This window comes from Passer montanus, unplaced genomic scaffold (genome assembly GCF_014805655.1).
Source record: "Passer montanus isolate IOZ18808 unplaced genomic scaffold, ASM1480565v1 scaffold112, whole genome shotgun sequence".
Lineage (NCBI taxonomy): Eukaryota > Metazoa > Chordata > Aves > Passeriformes > Passeridae > Passer > Passer montanus.
In genome coordinates, this window is record NW_024357836.1 from 223,887 (window position 1) to 244,295 (window position 20,409).

Consider the following 20,409-nt stretch of genomic DNA (forward strand, 5'->3'; position numbering starts at 1 on the left):
GATGCAGCGTGGATGGGATATGGCAAGGCCAGGACGTGGCACAGCAGGGATGTGGCACAGCAGGGACACAGCACAGCAGAGATGTGGCAAGGCCAGGACATGGCTCACAAGGACGTGGCACAGCAGGGACAGGACGCAGCAGAGATGTGGCACAGCAGAGATATGGCACAACAGGGATGTGGCACAACAGGGACATGGCACACAGGGACGTGGCACAGCAGAGATGTGGCTCACAGGGACATGGCACAGCAGGGACGTGGCACAGCAGGGATGTGGCTTGCAGGGACGTGGCACACAGGGACGTGGCACAGCAGAGATGTGGCACAGCAGGCCGGCACTGACACAGAGATGTGGCAAGGCCAGGACATGGCACACAGGGACATGGCACACAGGGATGTGGCACAGCAGAGATGTGGCAAGGCCAGGACATGGCACACAGGGACGTGGCACAGCCCAGCAGCAGCAAGGCCTCACTCACAGTGTGACAGGGAGCACTCCCACCACCCCGACACCACCTCCATGAATTCCCTGCGGCGGGATTCCCCCTCCTCACACACCTCTCCCCAAACCCCGGGAACGAGTCGTTTCTCCCCAGAATCAGGGCTGTGTTTGGGTTTTGCCCCCGCCTGGCTCCGCTGGGAGCAGCCCGGTGTGGGCAGGGACTGTTTTCCTTGTTTTCCTTTCCGTGACCTTGCAGAGAAGGCAGTTTGGGTTAAAAGCAGGTTAACCCCAGCGCAGCTCCCAGGCCAGCTGCGTCTGCTCCAGCTTAGCCAGGCTCAGCCCAAGTTTGGGCTCAGACTTGCCCCATGTGGCCCCAGTGCCTCTCCCGGTGGCTGTCCTGGGCCTGAGACATCCCAAGACATGGCCACCCACACCCTGCCTAGTGCAGGAGGAGTTTGGAGCCCCGGGATGGCCCCAGGGAAGGAATTCAGCCGGGAGCCGCATCCCCAGGCTGGGGAGGCTGAGCTGGGGGCAGGATCGGTGTTTGTCCCACCCACTGCCCTGACCCTGTCCCCCCGGCACTGACACCCCCCCATAATCCCCAGCCCCCCCACAGCCCTGTCCCCCCTCAGGTCCCAATTCCCCATCCTTGTCCCAATTCCCAATCCTTGTCCCTATCCCTGTTCCCCCTCAGGTCCCAATTCCCAATCCTTGTCCCAATTCCCAATCCTTGTCCCCATCCGTGTTCCCCCTCATGTCCCAATTCCCAATTCATCCTTGTCTCAATTCCCAATCCTTGCCCCATCCCTGGCCCCCTCAGGTCCCAATTCCCAATCCTTGTCCCAATTCCCAATCCTTGTCCCTATCCCTGTTCCCCCTCAGGTCCCAATTCCCAATCCTTGTCCCAATTCCCAATCCTTGTCCCCATCCGTGTTCCCCCTCATGTCCCAATTCCCAATTCTTGTCCCAGTCCTTGTCCCATCCCTGGCCCCCTCAGGTCCCAATTCCCAATCCTTGTCCCCATCCCTGTCCCCCCTCAGGTCCCAATCCCTGTCCCATCCGTGTCCCATCCCTGTCCCGTCCCTGTCCCCCCTCAGTTCCCAATCCTTGTCCCCATTCCTGTCCCCCCTCAGGTCCCAGGCCTTGTCCCCATCCCCGTCCCCCCCACAGCCCCTCAGGCCCCGCCCCCCAGCGCCCCCCGCTTCGGCGCCTCCGGCGGCGCGGCCCAATCCCGTTATCCCGCCGCGCCACCGCCACGCTCCTATTGGTGGGATGGGCTGAGCGACGTGCGGCGGGGCCAATGGGCGGCGCGGTCGCGGCCGGGGGCGGGACATCCTGCGTGCCGTGCGGTGCGGGCCGCCCCCGCCGCCTGCCCGGTGCTGCCGCGGCCTGGGCTGGGCCTGCCCGCGCCCGGTGCCCGCCGCGCCCCCGGTGCCGCCATGCCACACAGCTTCAAACCCGGGGACCTCGTCTTCGCCAAGATGAAGGGCTACCCGCACTGGCCGGCCCGGGTGAGACGGCGGGGCCGCGCCGCGGGGGGACGGGGCGGGAGCGGGGCGGGGGTCCCGGGGCGGGAGCGGGGACCGGAGACGGGATGGGGCCGCGCACCGACCCTTGTCACCGGAGCGGCGGGCCCTGCCGGGATGGAGATGCCATAACGGTACCTGCCCCGGGATGGGGATCCCGCGCCGGGATGGGGGCTCGGTGCCGGGATGGGAACGCGTACCGGGATGGAGGTGCCGTAACGGGACCCGTGCCGGGACGGGACGCCCTGTACCGGCACGGCGAGCTGGCAGCGGCGCGGACATGCTGTAACGGTACCTGCAGCGGGACGGGAGGGCTGTGCCGGTGGGGACCCGGTGCGGACGCGTGTCCCGTTGCCGGTGGCGGACCCAGGTCGGTGTCTGCCGTGGAACGGGAGGCGGCGGTGGCACCAGGGAGCTGTCCCCGCGCACGGACCGGGATGTGGGGTCACATCCCAGCACCTGTTCCCGGCTGGAATGCCCTGCGCGGGGATGGGCCCAGCAGCAGTGCGGGTGTCCCGTTCTGGGACAGGAGGTCCCATTCCAGCAGCTCCACTGGGATGGGGGCCCAGAACTGGAATGGGGTGTCCTGTACCGGAATGGGGACCCCATAGGGGCGGCTGTGCTGGGATGAGGGTCCAGCTCTGCCTCAGAGATCCCCTATGGGAACTCCTGTCGGGGTGGCAGCTCTGCGGAGCCTGGCCTTCTGTCCCTGTTGGGGACAGTGAGGGGACACTGGGTGTGACATGGGTGGGGGCTGCTGCGAGCGCTCACGGTGCGGGGTCAGCGGGTGCTGCTGCGCTTTGGGGGGGGTCACTTGGGGTGCTGCAGCGTTCGGGGAGGGGGACAGCCGGTGCCACTGGCCGGGTGACAGCGCCGTGCCGCAGCGCTCCTGGACAACGGGAGCTGCTTTGGGATGTGCTTGGGGGCTCTGCGGGGTCCCCGGGAGCAGCCGAGGGCGTGGCAGGGTCACGCACTGCCCCTGGATGGCAAGAGACTGGCAGGTGGACGCGTGCGGGATCGGGGAGCTCGGGGGGCCGGAGCTGACGCCGCTTGGCTGCACTCGCCGTGAGACCCGGGACTGCCGCCCCCGCCAGGACAGCCCCTCTGCTTTAGCTTGCTTGCTTTTTGGGGAAGGGTCCCCGCCGCCCCGAAGACCTCCCCAGCACCCCCTGCGCACCCCCTGCCCACGGAGCACAGAAGACGGGGCGTGCGGCCGCTCCTCATCCGGCCACGGATCCCGGGGGAGCAGCACAAGGCCCACGCTGCCCTCAAGACCTCGGTGCCGGATCCTTCCCACTGCTCTGGCAGAGCTCCCGCAGGGACTCGGCTCCGCAGCCAGGGGTGCTTTCCTGCTTGGCTCCAAGCGGGTGCCGGACCCGACGCCGCTTGCCGGGGGCTGAGGACGTGCCACCGCTGTCTCTGACCTCCTGGTGCTTTGGGTTTCCTTTCAGATCGATGACATCGCGGACGGCGCCGTGAAACCCCCCCCGAACAAGTACCCCATCTTCTTCTTCGGCACCCACGAGACGTAAGCGCTGCCTCGCTCCCCCCGCCGGGCCCTGCCTCGCTCCGGCCTCACCTCTGCTTTGTCTCTCTCCAGCGCCTTCTTGGGCCCTAAAGATCTGTTCCCTTACGAAAAATACAAAGACAAATACGGCAAGCCAAACAAGAGAAAAGGCTTCAACGAGGGCTTGTGGGAAATCCAGAACAACCCCCACGCCAGTTACAGTGCCCCTGCGGTGAGTGTGGGCTGGGCAGGGGATGGGGCTGCGGCCCCTCCGTCCCCCCGAGTCACTCCTCCTGTCTCTGCTTCTCCTCGCTGCTGTGCCGATTGCTTCCAGCTTCCAGCTTGGCTTCCTTGGGGTGGAATTAGCTCCCCTCTGCTTCCCTGCCCTCTCCCTTCCTCAGGGAGTCTGCTCTCCTCATCTTCCTCCACGGAGGGGTTTCCCTCAGGCTTCCAGGAGCGCTGGAAGTTCCCGCTTGCTCTGGAGGAAGGCGCTTCTGCCCCGTTGTCGTGGTGGAATCGGGGTCCTGCTTTGTGCTGCTTGCCCAAAATCACAGAGATTTTGTTGTCAGAGCAAAAACTTGTGGCTTGCTTGTCCCTGGCTCCTGGATCTGCTCGTGGACTGTTGGGAAGTCCCCTCCTCCATCCATTCCCGAGGTTCCTGAGCCCTCCAGCAGGATTTGGAGCGGGCTGGGCCAGGGAACAGCTCTTTGTCAACTTCTTGTGGGGGGCATCTCATGACCATAACTGGGATCCAATTTATTCCATAAAGATCATCACAGGAGGCCTTGGCTTTGTAGCCAGTGGGGCTGAAGAGGCAGAGGAGGGTCTGTAGGGTGGGCAGCAAGCTCGAGGTGGTCCCTGGAGGTCAGCAGGTGCTGGGAATGAGCCCCCTGGGCTGCGCCATGGCCGGGCAGGAGTGAGGATGTGGTTTGAGGGGCAGGGGTTGGGAAATGGTCCACCCAAAACTGGGTGTAGGGTAAGGTGAGGCTGTGGAGGTGCTTGAAAACCTGGAGATTGGTGGTGGTGAGGGAGGCACCAGCTGCCATGGCCAGGAATCTGCTGGGAACTCCCATCAGGGACCCAACAAGGCTGAGGGTTCACCAGCACCCACTGCATCCTGTGGGCAAAAGGAGCAGGAGAAGACACTGAAGTTTCCTTGGCTTTGAGACCTGAGTGAAGCGAGGTGCCAGGAGCAGCCAAGGGTGAGGAGAGGCTTTCCAGCAGCTGGAAGAACCTCGGCTCTAGGAATGCCAGTGCTGCCACACACAGAGGAGCAGCCCAGAAGATGAAGTTGGGGTGTGATGTCCTGTGCGAGGAGCCTCCCCATGGGCTGGGGAAACAAGGAGACCTTCAGGGAGCAGGACACAGGAGATCCCACCTGGGAAGAGCACAGTGGCCACCTGGACTCCTTGTGTGGACCTTTCCCATGGGGAAAGTGTGTGAAGAGGACAGGAAGAGGCCTGATCCAAGTGGAGGCAGAAGGAGAGGCTGAACCCAGCCACCCCGGCTTGTCTGGCGCCGTCGGGGCAGGGGAGGGCTGGGCTCTGCTCCCAGCTCCAGGCTGCTCCAGGGATTTTGGCAGGGCCTGAGGATGGGGGGCAGAGGGCAGCGAGGCAGCAGCATCCCAGGAATGTGTCTCTGGTGCTCTCGGAGTGGCGTGTGGGGCTGTGGGAACGGCTGCAGCCTTCCCCAGGCAGGGCTGGTGCCGTTGTCCGGAGCTGCTCTGGAGGGATCCGTGCTGGGAGGGGGGGCTGCTCTGCACACCCAGCTCTGCCCTCCTTCGCTCCCCACCCTTGGTGCCCCTTCTCCATCCTCTCCTGCCCCCCAAAATGCCCCACAGGCCCCCCTAACTCCTCTGTCCTCCCGCTGCCTGCAGCCCGCGAGCTCCTCCGACAGCGATGTCCCCGAGAACGACCCCATGGCGGGCAGTGACGCCGGGGACGACGAGGACGACTCTGCCATGGCCACGGTGCCCACGGAGAAGGTGGACAGCGAGGAGGACTCGGATCGAGGCAGCGACCACAGCGCGCTCAAGAGGAAATCCTTGGCCATGAAAGTGAGTGTGGGCTGGGGACAGGAGGGTGGCCCAGCCAGGGGACACTGTGGCTCCATCAAGGAGCTTTCCTTGAGGCCACCTCAGCAGAAGGTGGTGGAGAAACCAGCTCCCTCTGGGTTCTGCAGTGGGAAGTGGGGCTCAGCGTGGTTTTGGGGGTCTCACAGCTGTCTCGTGATGCCTGTGGGATGGCCAGTCCTGGAGGAGGATCCAGAGCTGCAGATCTGAGTGCAGCTCTTGCAGGGCCTGTTGGGAAGAGTTGGAGAAAGCCCTTCCCAGGAAGCATTTGCTTTCCATGGTGGATGGAAAAGGAACGGGCTTCTCTCATCTTGTCACCTCTCCTTTGCCAGATGCCTGTGACAAAACGGCCTCGGAAATCCTCCAGTGACTTGGATCAGGGCAGCCCCTCTGTCACAGAAGAGGAGAACTCAGAAACGTCTTCTGAGTCGGAAAAAAACAGTGACCAGGTGAGAGGATTTTGGGATACACTGGCATGGGTGTGGGGAGAACATCCCTGTGGGAGTGGGGCAGAGGCTGAAGGGAACCTGACTGGCTTGATTCCATGCTGGCACTGTTCCACATTTCCTCATGTTTCTGTTTTCCTCCAGGATTTCACTCCTGAAAAGAAGCCAGTGGCCCGGGCTCCACGGAGGATGCCAGCAGCAGGGAGGAAGAAGAAGGTAAAGGACCCCAAATCTGAGAGGCTGGAGAGGAGCCAGGGTCTGCACTGTGGGGCGGGGGAAGCTGGGTGTGACGGGGCTGTGCCCTGGGCTGGAGCACCTGGAGGGACCTTGCTGATCTCTTGGTGACCTGCAGGGACTCGGGGTGCTGGGATCCAGGATGCTGCTGGGTTTGGGGGTATTGCTGGCACTGGGGCAGTGCCACCCCACGGCCACCCTCCATCCCAGCCCCGCTGTCTGCCTGCAGAAAGTGGAGTCTGGCTCTGACTCCGACTCCAAGGCGGACTCGGATCTGGAGATGGGCAATGCCACCGTGGACATGACCAAGTCAGACTCGGACTCGGACTCGGATGTGTCGGTGAAAAAGGCACCACGGGGCCGCAAGCCAGGTACCCTGGGCTGCTGCCTGCCCCTGCCCCTGCCCCTGCCCCTGCTCCTGCCCCTGCTCCTGCTCTTGCCTCCTGCCCCTGCTGCTGCTCCTGCTGCTGCTCCTGCCCCTGCTGCTGCTCCTGCCCCTGCCCCTGCCTCTGCCCCTGCTCCTGCCCCTGCTCCTGCCCCTGCTCCTGCCCCTGCTGCTGCCCCTCCTGCTGCCCCTGCTGCTGCTCCTGACTCTGCCCCTGCCCCTGCCCCTGCCCCTGCTCCTGCCCCTGCTCCTGCTCTTGCCTCCTGCCCCTGCTGCTGCTCCTGCTGCTGCTCCTGCCCCTGCTGCTGCTCCTGCCTCTGCCCCTGCTCCTGCTCCTGCTCTCCTGCCTCCACCTCGGGATGGCAGTGTGGCAGCTCAGGCATTCCCAACGCTCTGGGGTTCCATCCTGAATTCTGGGCACATTCTAGAGCCCTTCTACAACTCGTGGCTGTTTTCCCAGAGGGACCTGCAGGGCTCCTGCTGAACGTGTCCCTGTTGTCTTGCAGCTGAGAAACCCCCTCCCAAGCCCCGGGGCAGGAAACCGAAGCCAGAGCGTGTCCCCAGCAGCTCCAGCAGTGACAGGTGAGCTCAGCTGGGACACTGTGACCCTTGGGCCGGGCTGGGGGTCACGCAGGGGTCCGAGCCTGCCCTGTCCTGGCAGTGACAGCGACAGCGACGTGGATCGCATCAGCGAGTGGAAGAGGCGGGACGAGGAGCGGCGGCGGGAGCTGGAGGAGAAGAGGAAGAGGGAGCAGGAGGAGGAGATCCGTCGGCTCCGGGAGCAGGAGAAGGAGGAGAAGGAGAAAAGGAAGGAGAAGGCAGAGAAGGGCGAGGAGGTGCACTCAGACTCGGACAGCAGCGCCGAGGATGAAACGGCCAAAAAGGGCCGGAGGGGCCGGGCCAAGGCGCCGTCCTCCTCGGACTCTGAGCTGGAGCAGGAGAAGGAGGTGGGTGCAGAGCTGTGGGGGCCTGGGGGTGGATGGACAGCCTGTCACCTCCCTGTCAGGCCATCAGGACCTCCAGGAGTCTTGGGTTAGCCTGCAGCTGCTCACGTGGTGTTGGGAAGGGTTGTAGCCATGCCTTGGAGTGGGAGCTCTTCCCCTGGCCCAGGATGCCTCATCCAGCTGTGGGCCTCAATCTGGCACAAGGTGCCCAGAGAAGCTGTGGCTGCTCCATCCCTGGAAGTGTCTAAGACTAGGTTGGATGGGGCTTGGACACCCTGGGACAGTGGAAGGTGTCCCTGCCCCTGACAGAGGTGGGACAGGGTGAGCTTTGTGTTCCCTTCCAACCCAAACCATACCATGATCTCCAAGGTGTTCTTCCACCACAGTCATGGGGTTTGCTCCACTGTCCCCCTGGAGCTTTTGGGAGCACGTAGGGTGACTGTGCACCATGGGGTGCTGCTGTGCCATGGCAGTGGGGTGACTGTGGGGTGGCCATGGCTCTGTCTGCACCACAGCAGGGAGGGCTCTGCTGCTCTCCCTGCATTGTTCTCTCCTCCAAGGTAAAGAAGCCGGTGAAGAAGCAGCCCTCGGAGTTGTCAAGGAAACCAAATCAGAAGGAGAAGAGGGGCCGAGCAGAGGAGAAGCCACGGAACAAGTCAGCATCTCCACATCTCCCTCCCTCCCCTTTCCTCCTGGGAATGGGGCTGTTCCTGCACAGCTCCAGCCCTGGCACCCCGGGGTGGGCATGGGGCTGCAGCACCTGCAGAGGGGCTGGGCCTGTTCCTCCCCTCCTCCTGAGCTGAAGGGGCTGGAGGAGCTGTTGGGGGTTGCCAGGATGACATTCTGTGGTGGTTTCTTTCTCGTGGGGCTTTTCCTGTCTGCATTCTGTGAAGCTGGGGCACAGGGCAGTTGTGACCAGGGTGGAGGGCTCTTGGAAGCATCCAGTCAGTGCCATCCCCCTTGTTAGCCCAGTGCTGAGCAGAGGGTTCACCACAACCATCTTCCCTTTTTCCTTCCCTTCACACAGACCTCTGAAAGTGGAACGGGGCCGGAAGAAATCCGACCCGATCCCCGAAAGGAGGATGGAGAAGAAAAAGGGTGAGAGACCCACTGCTTCCCATCACAGAGGGGAGGAGAGAGAGGGGAGGGCTCCAGGGCTGGTTCCCCCAGCCCTGGGACAGGGAGGGATCAGTGAGGTTGTGCCAGGGTTTTTCCCAGCACCGCTGTGATCCCAGGATCACTTCCCTGGCATCCCCTCCCTCTCTTGGCACACCCCAACCCTGCTCTCCAGAGACATTCCTGGGGCTGTGCTCAGCTTTGGAAGTGCAGGGGGACACAGAGCCCTGCCTGGGAGTGATTCCAGGCCCCAGAGCAGATCCGTGGGCTCTGCTGGTGCCCTGACATCTCGGCCTGTGTCTCTCTCTCTGCTCCAGAGCCCACAGTGGAAGAGAAACTGCAGAAACTTCACAGTGAGATCAAGTTTGCGCTGAAGGTGGATAACCCGGTGAGTGTGGCCTGGCCTGGGACATCCCTGCTCATCCTCGCCCTGCTGTGATACCCAGGAATGCTCCTCCTCCCCGTTTGGGGGTGCTGGGAGGCCCCTGGGGCAGCTGCTGACCCCGCTGCCCCCCGTGCAGGACATCAAGCGGTGTCTGAACGCGCTCGAGGAGCTGGGCACGCTGCAGGTCACTTCCCACATCCTCCAGAAGCACACGGATGTGGTGGCTACGCTCAAGAAGGTAGAGCAGGGGGCTGAGCCCTCCCTGGGGCCAGCGGGGAGCCCCCCAGCCTGGCCCCAGCTCTAAGGGGGTCCCTCCTGCTGCTCCCCGGGGCAGATCCGGCGCTACAAAGCCAACAAGGACGTGATGGAGAAAGCGGCTGAAGTCTACACCCGGTTGAAGTCGCGTGTGCTGGGACCAAAGATGGAATCCATCCAGAAAGCCAACAAAGCTGGGCCTGAGAAGGACAAGGGGGAGGCAGAGAAGGGCCAGGAGAAGCTGTCGGGAGCAGAGACACGGAATGAGAAGGGGGAAGAGGAGACAAATGCTGGTAACATTCCTGAACATCCCGGGACTGCTCCCTGTCCTGTCTGGGCAGGTCACAGTCCCCTCCTTGGGGCATGTCCTGTCCTGCTGGGGACACGGGACATGGGGAGGTGGCTGTTGGCCTCGTGGTGGAGGGATCAGCACCTCCAGGCCCTGCTTTGCTGGAGTGCTAGGAGTGGGAAAGGGCTGGGTGGGGAATGCAGTGAGGGCAGAGGGCAAACCTCGAGCCCCACACCCGGGCTCTGGGGGCCTCCATGCTGGTTTTGGCTCAGGACAGCTCCTCCCTGCCAGCCTGAGCTCTGGTCCAGGCATGAAGGAACGTGGAGATGTCCTTGGATGCTGGCTCAGGCTCTTGCACAGGGAGTGGTGACTGGGATCTTCCACCCTTGGAGCCAGGTCTCTGTCTGGGGCCATCCTGGTGATGCTGCAAGAGCCTTCCCAGAGGAACTGACAGGAAAAACCCACCCTGACGGTGTCTCTGGGATGGGGGATGGAGGTTTTGGGGCCTTCTTGCAGCTGTGGGGGTCAGGCCAGTACTGGGGTCCCCTCAGGCTCAGCTGCATGTCTGTGGCCATGGATCTTCAGTCCACGAGGGTCGGGATGGATGAGGGGGTCCAAGAGCCTGAGCCTCTCTCTCTTCCCATCAGACCTGTCAGGTCCTGTGAATGGTGAATCCCTGTCCCAGAAGTCAGAGGGCACAGAGGAGAAGGACAAGAGCCAAGGGCCAGGAGCTGGGGAGCTGGAGGCATCCACAGAGGAGCCCCACAACAAGTGAGTGTGGGGGACAGGGCTGGGGGCTGCAGGCCCCTGTGATCACTGCAGGGATGATCTGGGGACATCCAGTGGGCTGAGACAGCGTTCTCCCAGCTTGGGAAGGAGCTGGGATGTGGGAGAGGGGCCAGGGGAGGCAGAGGGGCGGGGGGCTGAGCTCTCCCTGCCCCTGCTCTCCCCCAGCAGTGTCCAGGACTATCCCAAGGCCGGGCTGGAGCGAGCCCGCGGGGAGGCTGCGGATGAGGAGGAGGAGGAGGAGAGCTGAGGAAGCAGCTCCCACCTGAAGGAGGAGGAGGAGGAGGGCTGTGAAGGGAGAGCAGCCTCTGCCTCTCCCCTGCCTGAGTCACTTCACCCAGTCCCCCCGTAGCCGATGTCCTTGGTCTTGTCCCGTGTCCTGTCCCTGCGGAGGCACCACCCGTGGGGGGGCTGTGCTGGTGTCTGTATTTGTCCCCCTCCCCCCCTGTTTTTAAGTTTCGTTTTGTTTTGTTTGGTTTTTTTTTCCCTCCTACCTAATTTCTTGTGATTTCAACCGACATGAAATGAATATAAAGGGTTTTCTAATGAAAAACAGAAGGAACACCAGTGTCTCTTTGTTGAGGCATCTCTGGCTGGGACGAGGGGAGAACCTTAACCCCCTGCCCAGGGTCAGGGCTGGAGAACACCCCATGGGTCCCCAAATTCCCTCTGACCAGGATCAGGCACTCAGGGGCTGCTCCAAGCCCCTTTCCCCACTATCATGATCCTCTCCCCATCCAGAGGCAGCTGCTGGAGCCGGATCCCTCTGCCCCAGGGGTGGGCACCAACTTCTTGGGGTAAAATAAGGGTAAAAAGGGTGTGTTCTCTCCTGACTGTGCCAGGGAGGGACTCACCCTGGCACCACCCTGCCCATGCTGGGCAGCAGCTCAGTGTTGCTCTTTGCTCTGTTGCAAGGCTCCAGGGCTTTTGTCCGTGTCCAATAAAGAGCTCCCAGCCCCACCCTGCTCTTTGTGCCGACCCCCGGGGGAGGATGCCCTGACCCCCCCTCACAGGCTGCAGTAACTCTGCCCTGGAGACGCTTTCCTTTTTCTTTTTCCAGCACTGATTTCACACTCCCTCCATAAACCAGACCCAAATAAAGCCCAAACCATCCCCAGTGCCCCTTGCCCAACTGCTGGGAAGTGAGAGGTCCCCTCCAGGACCCAACTCCTGATCCCACTGCCAGCTCCTCTGCTCCCACAGGGAGGGACAGCTGGGGGGGCTGTCAGGGGAATGGGGGCTCAGGACAGGACATGGGGGTCCCCAGATCTTGGGGAGGGGGTTGTTCCTCCAGTGCCCTGTTCCTCCCTCCCACACCCCCAAAGAAACCGCCGCTCAGTGCAAAACTAACCAGAGTTTATTGTTTCTTGTGGTGTTCTGACCCTACAAAGGTGGGGGTTTGAAGGCACCGAGGACGTGGGGGACCCCCAAGAGGCACTTGGGGCAGCCAAGGCACATAACTGCAGGTCTCCAGCAAGGGGACAGAGCTGGGGCAGGCAGGAGGGTCCCCACAGAGGCAGGCACAAGGTGAGGGGGGCTGGGGGGGTTTGGCAAAGGCTCCTAACGAGGCTTTTTGGGGAGGGGAGCAGCCAGGGATTGCTACTCCAGCTCCACCTGGCGCTTGCCCGAGGGGACGAAGGGTCCCACCAGCCACGTCAGGGGGGTGTTGAAGGCCACGTGCTCCACCAGCTCGTCCATCAGCTGCCGGGCTTTCATGGCGTGGCTGCGGGCCTGGGCCAGCATGGAGCTTGTCACGTCCTGCAGGGAGGTGACAGAGGCCAGCGTTGCCCGCAGCTCCTCCATGTTGTGCCGGACCTGCCCCGCCGTGTCCTGGACGGTGCTGGGGAGGCCCTGCAGGCTGCTGGACACCAGGGGAAAGCACTTCTGCAGCTGCTGGCTCAAGCCCTGCAGCCTGGTCAACACGCCCGACTCCACAGCCTGCGGGGGGACACGGGGGGTGAGGCCTGGGGGACACCCCGGCTCACCCTGGGGACCCCCTGCCCTGCTCCTACCTCTGGTGGCACCTGGTCCTTGCCACTGCCCGGCTGCGTCTTGCTCCACTCCAGCCACAGCTGCTGCAGCTTCTCCTGCCCTCCCTGCAGCTTCTGGTCCATGCCCTGCTTCAGTTGCTCCACCTGGGAGAGGGGCACAGCCCGGCTGGGTGGGGGGGCCACCAGGGGACACCCCGGGGTGGCACAGGGGGCGGGGGGCTGGGTCCTACCAGGTCGAGGGTGCGCTGGAGCTGGGCCAGCAGGTCCTGGCTGGTCTGGCGGGCGCTCTGCAGCTTGCCCAGGGAGTGCTGGAGCGCTCGCTGCCGCACCTTGGAGGAGAGGGAGCCCAGGCGCACGAAGTAGCTGTGCTGCTGCCGCTGCTGCTCCGGCTCGAAGCCCTCCACGGCCGTGGCCAGCTTGGCTGTGGGACAGGAGCTGCTCAGGGGGGTCCCAGCCCCACCAGCACCACCCCACAGAGCCTCCCCTGCTCTGCCCAGGCTCTGCCCCGCGGGGTTGGGAGCAGCTGCTCACCCAGCTCCTCATCTGTCATGGGCAGGTAATGGTCCACCAGCTCCTCCGACTTGCCCAGCACGGAGTCCACCCCACTGGCCACCATCTGGCCCACGGTGCTGACGCCGCTGCTGACCGCAGACCTGGTCAGCTCCACGCCACCCTGCACTGCCCCTTTGGTCATGTCCATCACACCGGTCACTCGGCTGGACACTGCATCCTTGGCTCCAGCCACGGTGCTGGACACTGCATCCTTAGCTCCGGCCACGGTGCTGGACACTGCATCCTTGGCCCCGGTCACTCGGTTGGACACTGCATCCTTGGCTCCAGCCACGGTGCTGGACACTGCATCCTTAGCTCCGGCCACGGTGCTGGACACTGCATCTTTGGCTCCGGTCACTCGGTTGGACACTGCGTCCTTGGCCCCAGCCACAGTGCTGGACACTGCATCCTTGGCTCCGGCCACGGTGCTGGACACTGCATCCTTGGCTCCGGTCACTCGGTTGGACACTGCATCCTTGGCTCCGGCCACAGTGCTGGACACTGCGTCCTTGGCCCCGGCCATGGTGTTAGACATGGCATCCTTGGCCCCAGCCACTGTGCTGGACACTGCATCTTTAGCTCCAGCCACGGTGCTGGACACTGCATCCTTAGCCCCGGTCACTCGGCTGGTCACTGCATCCTTGGCTCCATCCACCGTGCTGGTCAGCACATCCCTGGCCCCCGTCACCGTGGAGGTCACCAGCAGTTTGGTGTCTGAGATGATCTGGGTGGACACACAAACCTCTGTTAAGCACTGGGGGGCCCCGGGTGTGCTGCCCAGCCCAGCCCGGTACCTTCTCGGGGGGCTGCTGCAGGATGGGCAGCTTCTCCTCCAGCTTGTCCAGCCCTTTGCAGGCAAATTCATTGGCGGTGGAAACTGGAGATGGAAAAAGAGGTGTGTTTAGCACCCTGCTGCCTTGCAGGAGCGCTGCCAGGGCCAATTGCCCATCGCCCCAAAATTCAGGGGGTGCTGCCCCCACATCTTTTCTTCCAGCTTCTCCAGCTGTTTACTCCTCAGCCGTACAAACCAGAGACACAAAACCAGATCCTCCCTCCCCTGGCTCCTCACCAGAGCTCGGCGAGAGCCAGTTTTGGGCTCCCCCAGCCCCGTGGGGTGCTGTGCCCGCTCCCCACACTCACTCTGGGGCTCCAGGCGGGTGAGGAGGGGCTGGGCCCCGCTGGCCGCTGCCGCTGTCAGTGTCCTCACGCCCTTCTCGGCAGCATCGCACACGGAGCGCACGTAGGGGTGGCTCTCCTTGGTGCAGGAGTAGGCGGAGGACACCATGTCGTAAGCAGAGCTCACCAGGGGCAGGTTGGCCACGCGTGTCCCGATGCTCTGGGGGGCCAGAAGGGCTCGGCGTGAGCGTGAGGAACCCCCAAATCTCACAGGGAATGGGGTGTGCTGGGTGTTCCCAGCAGCCTGGGGATGGTTTTGGGGTGCTCCCGCGGCACTCCAAGGCCATCGGAGGGTGGGATAACCCCGATCCCCGTCTCCAAGCAGGGACCCCGTGGATTGCCCCCAAATTCCCCGCCTTGCCCGCACTGACCTGCTGCTCCTCTGCCTGGGGCTGCGCCGGCGTGGGCTCGCTGGTGGCCATGGTGGGGCTGCGGGCACAGGACGGGAGCGTGAGCGGGGTCAGCCCCCCCAGCGCCCCCTCCTGCCTCTCCAAGGGAGGACCCCGAGTCACCGCTCCCCGCAACGGGGCAGCTCCCGCGCGGTTGCAAAATCCCGGGACAGGGGGGTCCCGGGGACCGGGATCACGATCGGGATCACAGGAGGGATCGGGATCGGGGTCGCGGCCGGGATCGGGACCGGGACCGAGATTGCCATCGGGAACAGGACGGGGATCTCGATCGGGAACAGGACCGAGTTTGCGATCGGAACTGGGATCGCAATCGGGATCGGAACCGGGATCGCAATCGGGATCGGAACCAGGGTCGCGGGCCGGCCCCGATCGTGCTCACCGCTGGCGCTGGGCTCGGTTCTGCTCCGCTCGGTTCGGCTCCGGGCTCGCCCCGCTCCTCCCCGCCGCCCTTTATAGCCCGGAGCCCGCCCCGAGCGCATGTGACCGGAGCCGCCCAGCGGGGCCGGCCCGGGGCGGACCGGGAGCAGCGACCGGCGGGGAGCGGGGGTGGGAGGGCAGCGAACCCCCGGGAACCGCCTGCACCGAGTCCCGGGCCCAGCACCGGATCCGCCGGGACTGGGCTGCGCTGAGCCCCCCGGGACCCCATTCCTCGGTCGGTGCTGCACTGCCCCCCCCCTCCCGGTACCGGAGCCCCCGGGACTGGGCTGCGCTGAGCCCCCCAGGACCGGCGTACACCGACGCGGTTCCCCGGGATCCGGCCGCAGTGACACCCCGAGCCCGGAACGGGAGCCCCCCCGCGCCCCGAGGCACCGATCCCCCGGGACAGACCCGGCCCCGAGCCTCCCGAGTGTCCCCTCCCCTCCCGAGGGGTGCTCGCCCGCACCTGGCCCGGTGGAATTGGTCCAGCTGGCCCCGGTGTTGTTCCGGCGGCGGGACGATGGACGGTCCTGGGGTGCCCGGGTCGCCCCACCGGGTGCTGTGACCACGCGGTGATTGTGACGTCGGGGATATCCCGGGGCAGGCCCAGCCCCTCCACGGTGACAAGTGGGACAAAGTTCAGTGCCACACGGCTGCGGGTCACAGTCCAGATGTCCTGGCACCTTGTGGCACCCTCTCTCCCAGTACCCCGTGGAACCCCGTCCCACTGTCCCACCCTGGCACCCCTTACTGAGCCCCCTCGGGGGTGCCCCCGGCTCTGCCGCCCGTGCAGAGCCCCCCGGCGAGCCCGGCACGGTGGCTCTGCCACAGCACTGCAGGCTCCGAGTCATTTTAAGGCCAAAAAAGTTGTTTTCTTCCTCTTTAAACTGGTTTGAAGCTGTTAAGACATGAAATTCCAGTATTCCCGGGGCTTGGGGCAGTGCTGGATCCCAGACAGACTCACACCGTGTCCTCCACGTGCCACCATCCCCACAGCAGTCCCCGGCCGCGACACTGGGGTCCCACGCCGGGTCACCGAGTCCATCACTCCCTCATTCCCGGTGGGATTGGGGTCCGTGCCTCTGGGTGGGTGCTCCCCTAGCCCAGCAGCACCAGTGCCTCAGTGCTGGCCGCAGAGCTGGGGGGCATGGGGCACCCGGTGCGTCCCCCCCACGGTGACACAGCCCTCCCACTTGGACATATCCACCGGCACATCCTCGGGGTACTCCACCAGCGCGGGGGCGAAAGGTCCCACGAGCCAGGGCAGGGGCGTGTGCTGCCCCACGTGCTCCAGCAGCCCCTCCAGGCTCAGCTGGGCCCGCGTCACCGCGTCCCGGCTCTGCGCCAGCACCAGCCCCGACAGGTCCTGGAAGGAGCGGGCGCCGGCCAGGGAAGCCTGGACGCCCTCCACGCCGTGCCGGACGTGTCCCGCCGTCTCCTGCACGCTGCTGGGGAACGCCCGGGCACCGCTGGCCAGGTGGGAGCAGGCGCCGTGGAGCTGGTGCAGGAGCCCGTGGAGCATGGCCAGGGTCCGAGCCTCCACCTGCGGGGTGGGCAGCGGGCAGCAGGGGCTGGGGGTGGTGGACCCACAGCGGGATGGACCCACAGCTGGATGGACCCACAGCTGGATGGAATGGACCCACAGCTGGATGGAATGGATCCACAGCTGGACTCCATGGCTGGATGGACCCACAGCTGGATGGACCCACAGCTGGACTCCGTGGCTGCTGCTCCCCCCCTGCTCCAGGTGTCACCACCCCAGGTGTCCCCTTGCCACGTGTCCCCACCTCAAGGGACTCAATGGCCGCTGTCCCCACCCTCTCCAGACGGAGCCATCCGTCCCCCACGGTCCCTGCACGCCGTACCTCGTTGTCCTCCATGGGCACGGCATCCTGCTGGCTCCACTCCAGCCACAGGTGGTGCAGGTGCTCCCGGGTGCTGTGCCAGGGCCCGTCCGTGCCCTGCTGCCCCTCCTCGATCTGGGGGGAGGTTCAGCCAGGTGGGAGCACACCTGGGGGTGCCTGGGGCCGGCACGGGGCTGGCACGGTCCCTGCCCCATCCTTACCAGCCGGATGACGTGGTGGAGCTGGGCCAGGAGCCGCTGGGCACGGAGCCGTGCCCGCTGCAGGTCCCCCAGCGAGCGCCGCAGGGCCCGGTGGGGCAGCCTGGCTGTCAGGGAGCCCACGCGGACAAAGTAGCTCTGCCACCGCCTCTGCCGCTCCTGCGTGGCCACCTCCGTGCCCCTGGTCACCTCCGTGCCCCTGGTCACCTCTGTGTCCCTGGTCACCTCCGTGCCCGTGGTCACCTCCATGCCCCCGGTCACCCCTCTGCCTGTGGTCACCTCCGTGCCCCTGGTGATCTCCATGCCCGTGTCCACCTCTGTGCCCGTGGTCACCTCTGTGCCTGTAGTCACTTCCGTGCTCGTGGTTACCTCCGTGCCCCTGGTCATCTCCGTGCCCGTGGTCATCTCCATGCCCGTGGTCACCTCTGTGCCTGTGGTCACCTCCGTGCCCGTGGTCACCTCTGTGCCTGCTGCCGCCGCTGTGGAACCAGGGGTGAGGGCAGCGTGGCTGGGCCATCCCGTGCTGGGCACTGGAGCACCCACAGGATGCTTGGCCACCAGGTCATGTGCAGATGCCACCCTAAGTGCCAGGTGGCCTCTGCGGTCACCTCAGCTGTGACACGGGGCCAGCTCTGCCTAATGTCACCCAGTGCCAAGCTATAAATACCCAGCCGGGCACACGGGTCTATATTTGCTCTTGGGTTTCCAGGTGAGAGTTCACCCAGAGCCATCCATGTCCTTCAGACAGGGACCGTCCCCTGCGTGGGGTCATGGTGGCCTCAGTGCTCTGGCACCACTGTGGGGCCACCACCTGCAGCCAATGCCAAGTCTGAGCAGCAGGGTGAGGGTCCCAGGAAGTGCCTGGCACCCCGAGATTTGGGAGATGGTGGGCACTCACCCAGCTCCTCGTCCGCCGCGGGGAGGTACCGATCCAGCAGCTCCTCTGACTTGCCCAGCACGGCGTCCGCGCCCGTGGCCAGCAGCCGCCCCAGGCGCGTGCCCCCCGCGGCCCCGAGCGCCGCGCGCGTCCTGGCCGCCGCCCCGCTCACCGTGCACCACACCAGCTCCCTGGTGCCGGCCACCACCTGGCAGGGGACAGCGCAAGGACAGCTCGTCCCCGCTCCTCGGCGGGCGCCGGGCCCTGCCCGCGTCCCCCGGGCGGCGTTACCCTCTCGGGGGGCTGCTGCAGGATGGGCAGCTTCTCCTCCAGCTTGTCCAGCCCTCTGCAGGCCAACTTGTTGGCGGTGGAAACTGGAGATGTGAAGAGAGGTGGGTTTAGGACCCTGCTGCCTTGCAGGAGCTCTGCCAGGGCAGTTTTTTGGGGTATCCCAAAACTTGTGGGGTGTTTCCCCTCCAACTCTCCAGCTTCTCCAGCCGTTTATTCATTGCTGAGACAAACTGGAGGTGTGAAACCAGATCCTCCCTGTCCTGGCTCCTCACGAGGGCTCGGCGAGAGCCAGTTTTGGGTTCCCCCACCCCTGTGGGGTGCTGTGCCCGCTCCCCACACTCACTCTGGGGCTCCAGGCGGGTGAGGAGGGGCCGGGCCCCGCTGGCCGCTGCCGCTGTCAGTGTCCTCACGCCCTTCTCGGCAGCATCGCACACGGAGCGCACGCAGGGCAGCCGCTCCTTGGCGCGCCCGTACGCCGAGGCCACGGCCCCGCGGGCACAGCTCACCAGGGGCAGGCCGGCCACGCGGCTCACCACGCTCTGAGGGTGGGGAACAATAAGATGGGGTCCCCAGGGCCTCCCGCAGCCCCCCCTGAACCCTCCTGCACCCCTACCTGCGTCTCCGGCCCGGGCTCGGCCGGCACCGCGGCGCTTTCGGCCGACATGGCCACGGCGGCTGCAGAGGGAAGAGGGAGATTTTGGGGTGCCGTGGGTGGGTGAGGCTGGTGGGGCCCCCCCTGGGGATGACACCCCCAGCCCCTGCTCCCAGCAGGCTGAGAGCCACCAACCCATGACCCGAGTGGGAGCAGCTGGCGGGTTCTGAGGGGCTCTCAGGGGTGTTTTGGGGCGTCAGAAAGGGATTTTGGGATGGGCTTGGCCTTCTCCCCTGCCAGGAAACGGGGGGACTGGGTCCCCTCAACTCCTCTTGGACCCCCCCTACCCCCTCCGGGACCCCCACACCCCCTTTTGGGTCGGGGAGGAGTTTTTGGGTGATTCAGCAAAGCCAGACTGGACTCGTCTGTCGCAATCCCCGGGCTGAGGACGTGCCGCCGGTCACCGCCCGCCACCGCCCGCCACCGCCCGCCACCGCCGGTCACCGCCGCTCGGCCGGGGCAGCCCCCGGGCCCCGCAGGGATCCGAGCCCCGGCAGACCCCCCGGGCCCCCGGCAGAACCCCTGGTCCCTGGCAGCCCCCCCTGGCCCTCGGCAGCCCCTCTGCCCTCTGGGGTCTCCCGCAGCACCCCCGGCCTGGCCCTGTGCTCTCCGGGGGGATTCGGGGGGCTCCAGGCAGGTCACTGCGTGGACAGGTCCCCTGGGACCCTCGGCTGTTCCCTGGAGTTTCTCGGGGTGTCCCTCTGGTGTCCCTGGGGTGCTCCGGGGACCTTGGGACCCCCGCCCTCCCCCGCACCCCCCGGAGGCCCCCGGGGGACCTCCGGACTGCCCCCGGGAGCACCTGGAGCCCCTCGCGGAGCCTTTCCGGAGCCTGGCGGGCCGGCCCGGCCCCGCTGCCCGCCTGCCGCTCCCGCCGAGCCCCGGGCACGGAACTCACGGGCTGGGGGCGGCTCTGCCGCGACCCCCGGGCGAGACCGCGACCCCGGGCCCCGCCCAGCCCGGACCGCGGGGAGCGGCGGCAGCCAATCAGAGAAGGGGCGGGGCCGGATCGCCGCCAATGAGGAGTGATGGGCGTGGCCGGGGCGTGGGTTGGGGCTGGGGCGCGCTGGTCGCGGGGTGCGGGGACAGCGGGGGGACATCGTGAGAAACGAGCCCCCGGCCGCCTCTCAGGTGTCCCCGCGCCGAGGCACCCCGTGGCCGGTGTCCCCACCCCCGTGGCCGCTGTCCCACCCCCGCTGCAGGTGTCCCCACCCCCGTTATCCCCTCCTCCCGGTGTCCCCATCGCAGGTGTCCCCTTGCCACGTGTGCCCTTGCCACTTGTTCCCACCTCAAGGGACTCAATGGCCGCTGTCCCCACCCTCCCCGAGTGTCCCCATCCCAGGTGAACCAACTCCAGGAGACACCGCCAGCCGCCAGCCCAGGTGTCCCCACGCCAGATGTCCCCACCCCTGGTGTCCCCACGCCAAGGGACCCAATGATTGGCGTCCCCAACCCCACGGGACCCAAAGCCAGGCGTGCCCCCGCCAAGTATCGCCACTTCAAGCGTCCCTTTGCCAGGTGTCCCCACCCCAGGTGTCCCCGTGCCACCAGAGCCCCTCAGAGTGCTCAGGCCAGGGGACAGAGGGCCGTGGGTGACCC

The 20,409-nt window shown here is 65.6% G+C and overlaps 3 protein-coding genes across 20 annotated transcripts; 1 reads left to right on the forward strand and 2 right to left on the reverse strand.

The window, feature by feature from the left end:
• Positions 1 to 1,772: 1,772 nt before the first annotated feature.
• HDGFL2 (HDGF like 2) lies at positions 1,773 to 10,949 on the forward strand. 5 transcript variants are annotated; one of them, XM_039733878.1, is made up of 16 exons: positions 1,773 to 1,952; positions 3,419 to 3,495; positions 3,568 to 3,706; positions 5,351 to 5,530; positions 5,878 to 5,994; positions 6,136 to 6,207; positions 6,455 to 6,596; positions 7,117 to 7,192; positions 7,272 to 7,557; positions 8,121 to 8,209; positions 8,582 to 8,652; positions 8,988 to 9,058; positions 9,192 to 9,293; positions 9,390 to 9,603; positions 10,247 to 10,370; positions 10,554 to 10,949. In XM_039733878.1, the coding sequence occupies exons 1-16, from the start codon at positions 1,881 to 1,883 to the stop codon at positions 10,633 to 10,635; spliced, it is 1,914 nt and encodes a 637-aa protein (XP_039589812.1). In that variant the 5' UTR covers positions 1,773 to 1,880; the 3' UTR covers positions 10,636 to 10,949. The 5 variants fall into 5 exon arrangements, with proteins under 5 accessions (XP_039589812.1, XP_039589792.1, XP_039589801.1 ...); XM_039733858.1 differs by having other exon boundaries at positions 1,774 to 1,952; positions 8,115 to 8,209; XM_039733867.1 differs by having other exon boundaries at positions 1,774 to 1,952; positions 8,115 to 8,209; positions 10,557 to 10,949.
• A 775-nt stretch (positions 10,950 to 11,724) lies between these two features.
• Positions 11,725 to 15,631, reverse strand: LOC120514028 (perilipin-3-like). 2 transcript variants are annotated; one of them, XM_039734067.1, is made up of 8 exons: positions 15,398 to 15,631; positions 14,476 to 14,533; positions 14,069 to 14,264; positions 13,723 to 13,805; positions 12,908 to 13,652; positions 12,607 to 12,797; positions 12,398 to 12,520; positions 11,725 to 12,323 (listed from the first exon to the last, which is right to left on the reverse strand). In XM_039734067.1, exons 2-8 carry the CDS (start codon positions 14,524 to 14,526, stop codon positions 11,985 to 11,987), a joined length of 1,728 nt encoding a protein of 575 aa, XP_039590001.1. In that variant the 5' UTR covers positions 14,527 to 14,533; positions 15,398 to 15,631; the 3' UTR covers positions 11,725 to 11,984. The 2 variants fall into 2 exon arrangements, with proteins under 2 accessions (XP_039590001.1, XP_039589990.1); XM_039734056.1 differs by lacking the exon at positions 15,398 to 15,631 and adding an exon at positions 14,894 to 14,996.
• A 167-nt stretch (positions 15,632 to 15,798) lies between these two features.
• On the reverse strand, positions 15,799 to 20,068 carry LOC120513986 (perilipin-3-like). 13 transcript variants are annotated; one of them, XM_039734040.1, is made up of 9 exons: positions 19,613 to 19,925; positions 18,775 to 18,836; positions 18,505 to 18,700; positions 18,162 to 18,244; positions 17,892 to 18,078; positions 17,461 to 17,472; positions 16,997 to 17,334; positions 16,797 to 16,910; positions 15,799 to 16,474 (listed from the first exon to the last, which is right to left on the reverse strand). In XM_039734040.1, exons 1-9 carry the CDS (start codon positions 19,908 to 19,910, stop codon positions 16,052 to 16,054), a joined length of 1,713 nt encoding a protein of 570 aa, XP_039589974.1. In that variant the 5' UTR covers positions 19,911 to 19,925; the 3' UTR covers positions 15,799 to 16,051. The 13 variants fall into 13 exon arrangements, with proteins under 13 accessions (XP_039589974.1, XP_039589965.1, XP_039589955.1 ...); XM_039734031.1 differs by having other exon boundaries at positions 16,997 to 17,424; XM_039734021.1 differs by having other exon boundaries at positions 16,997 to 17,398; positions 17,435 to 17,472.
• Between the last annotated feature and the right edge of the window lie 341 nt (positions 20,069 to 20,409).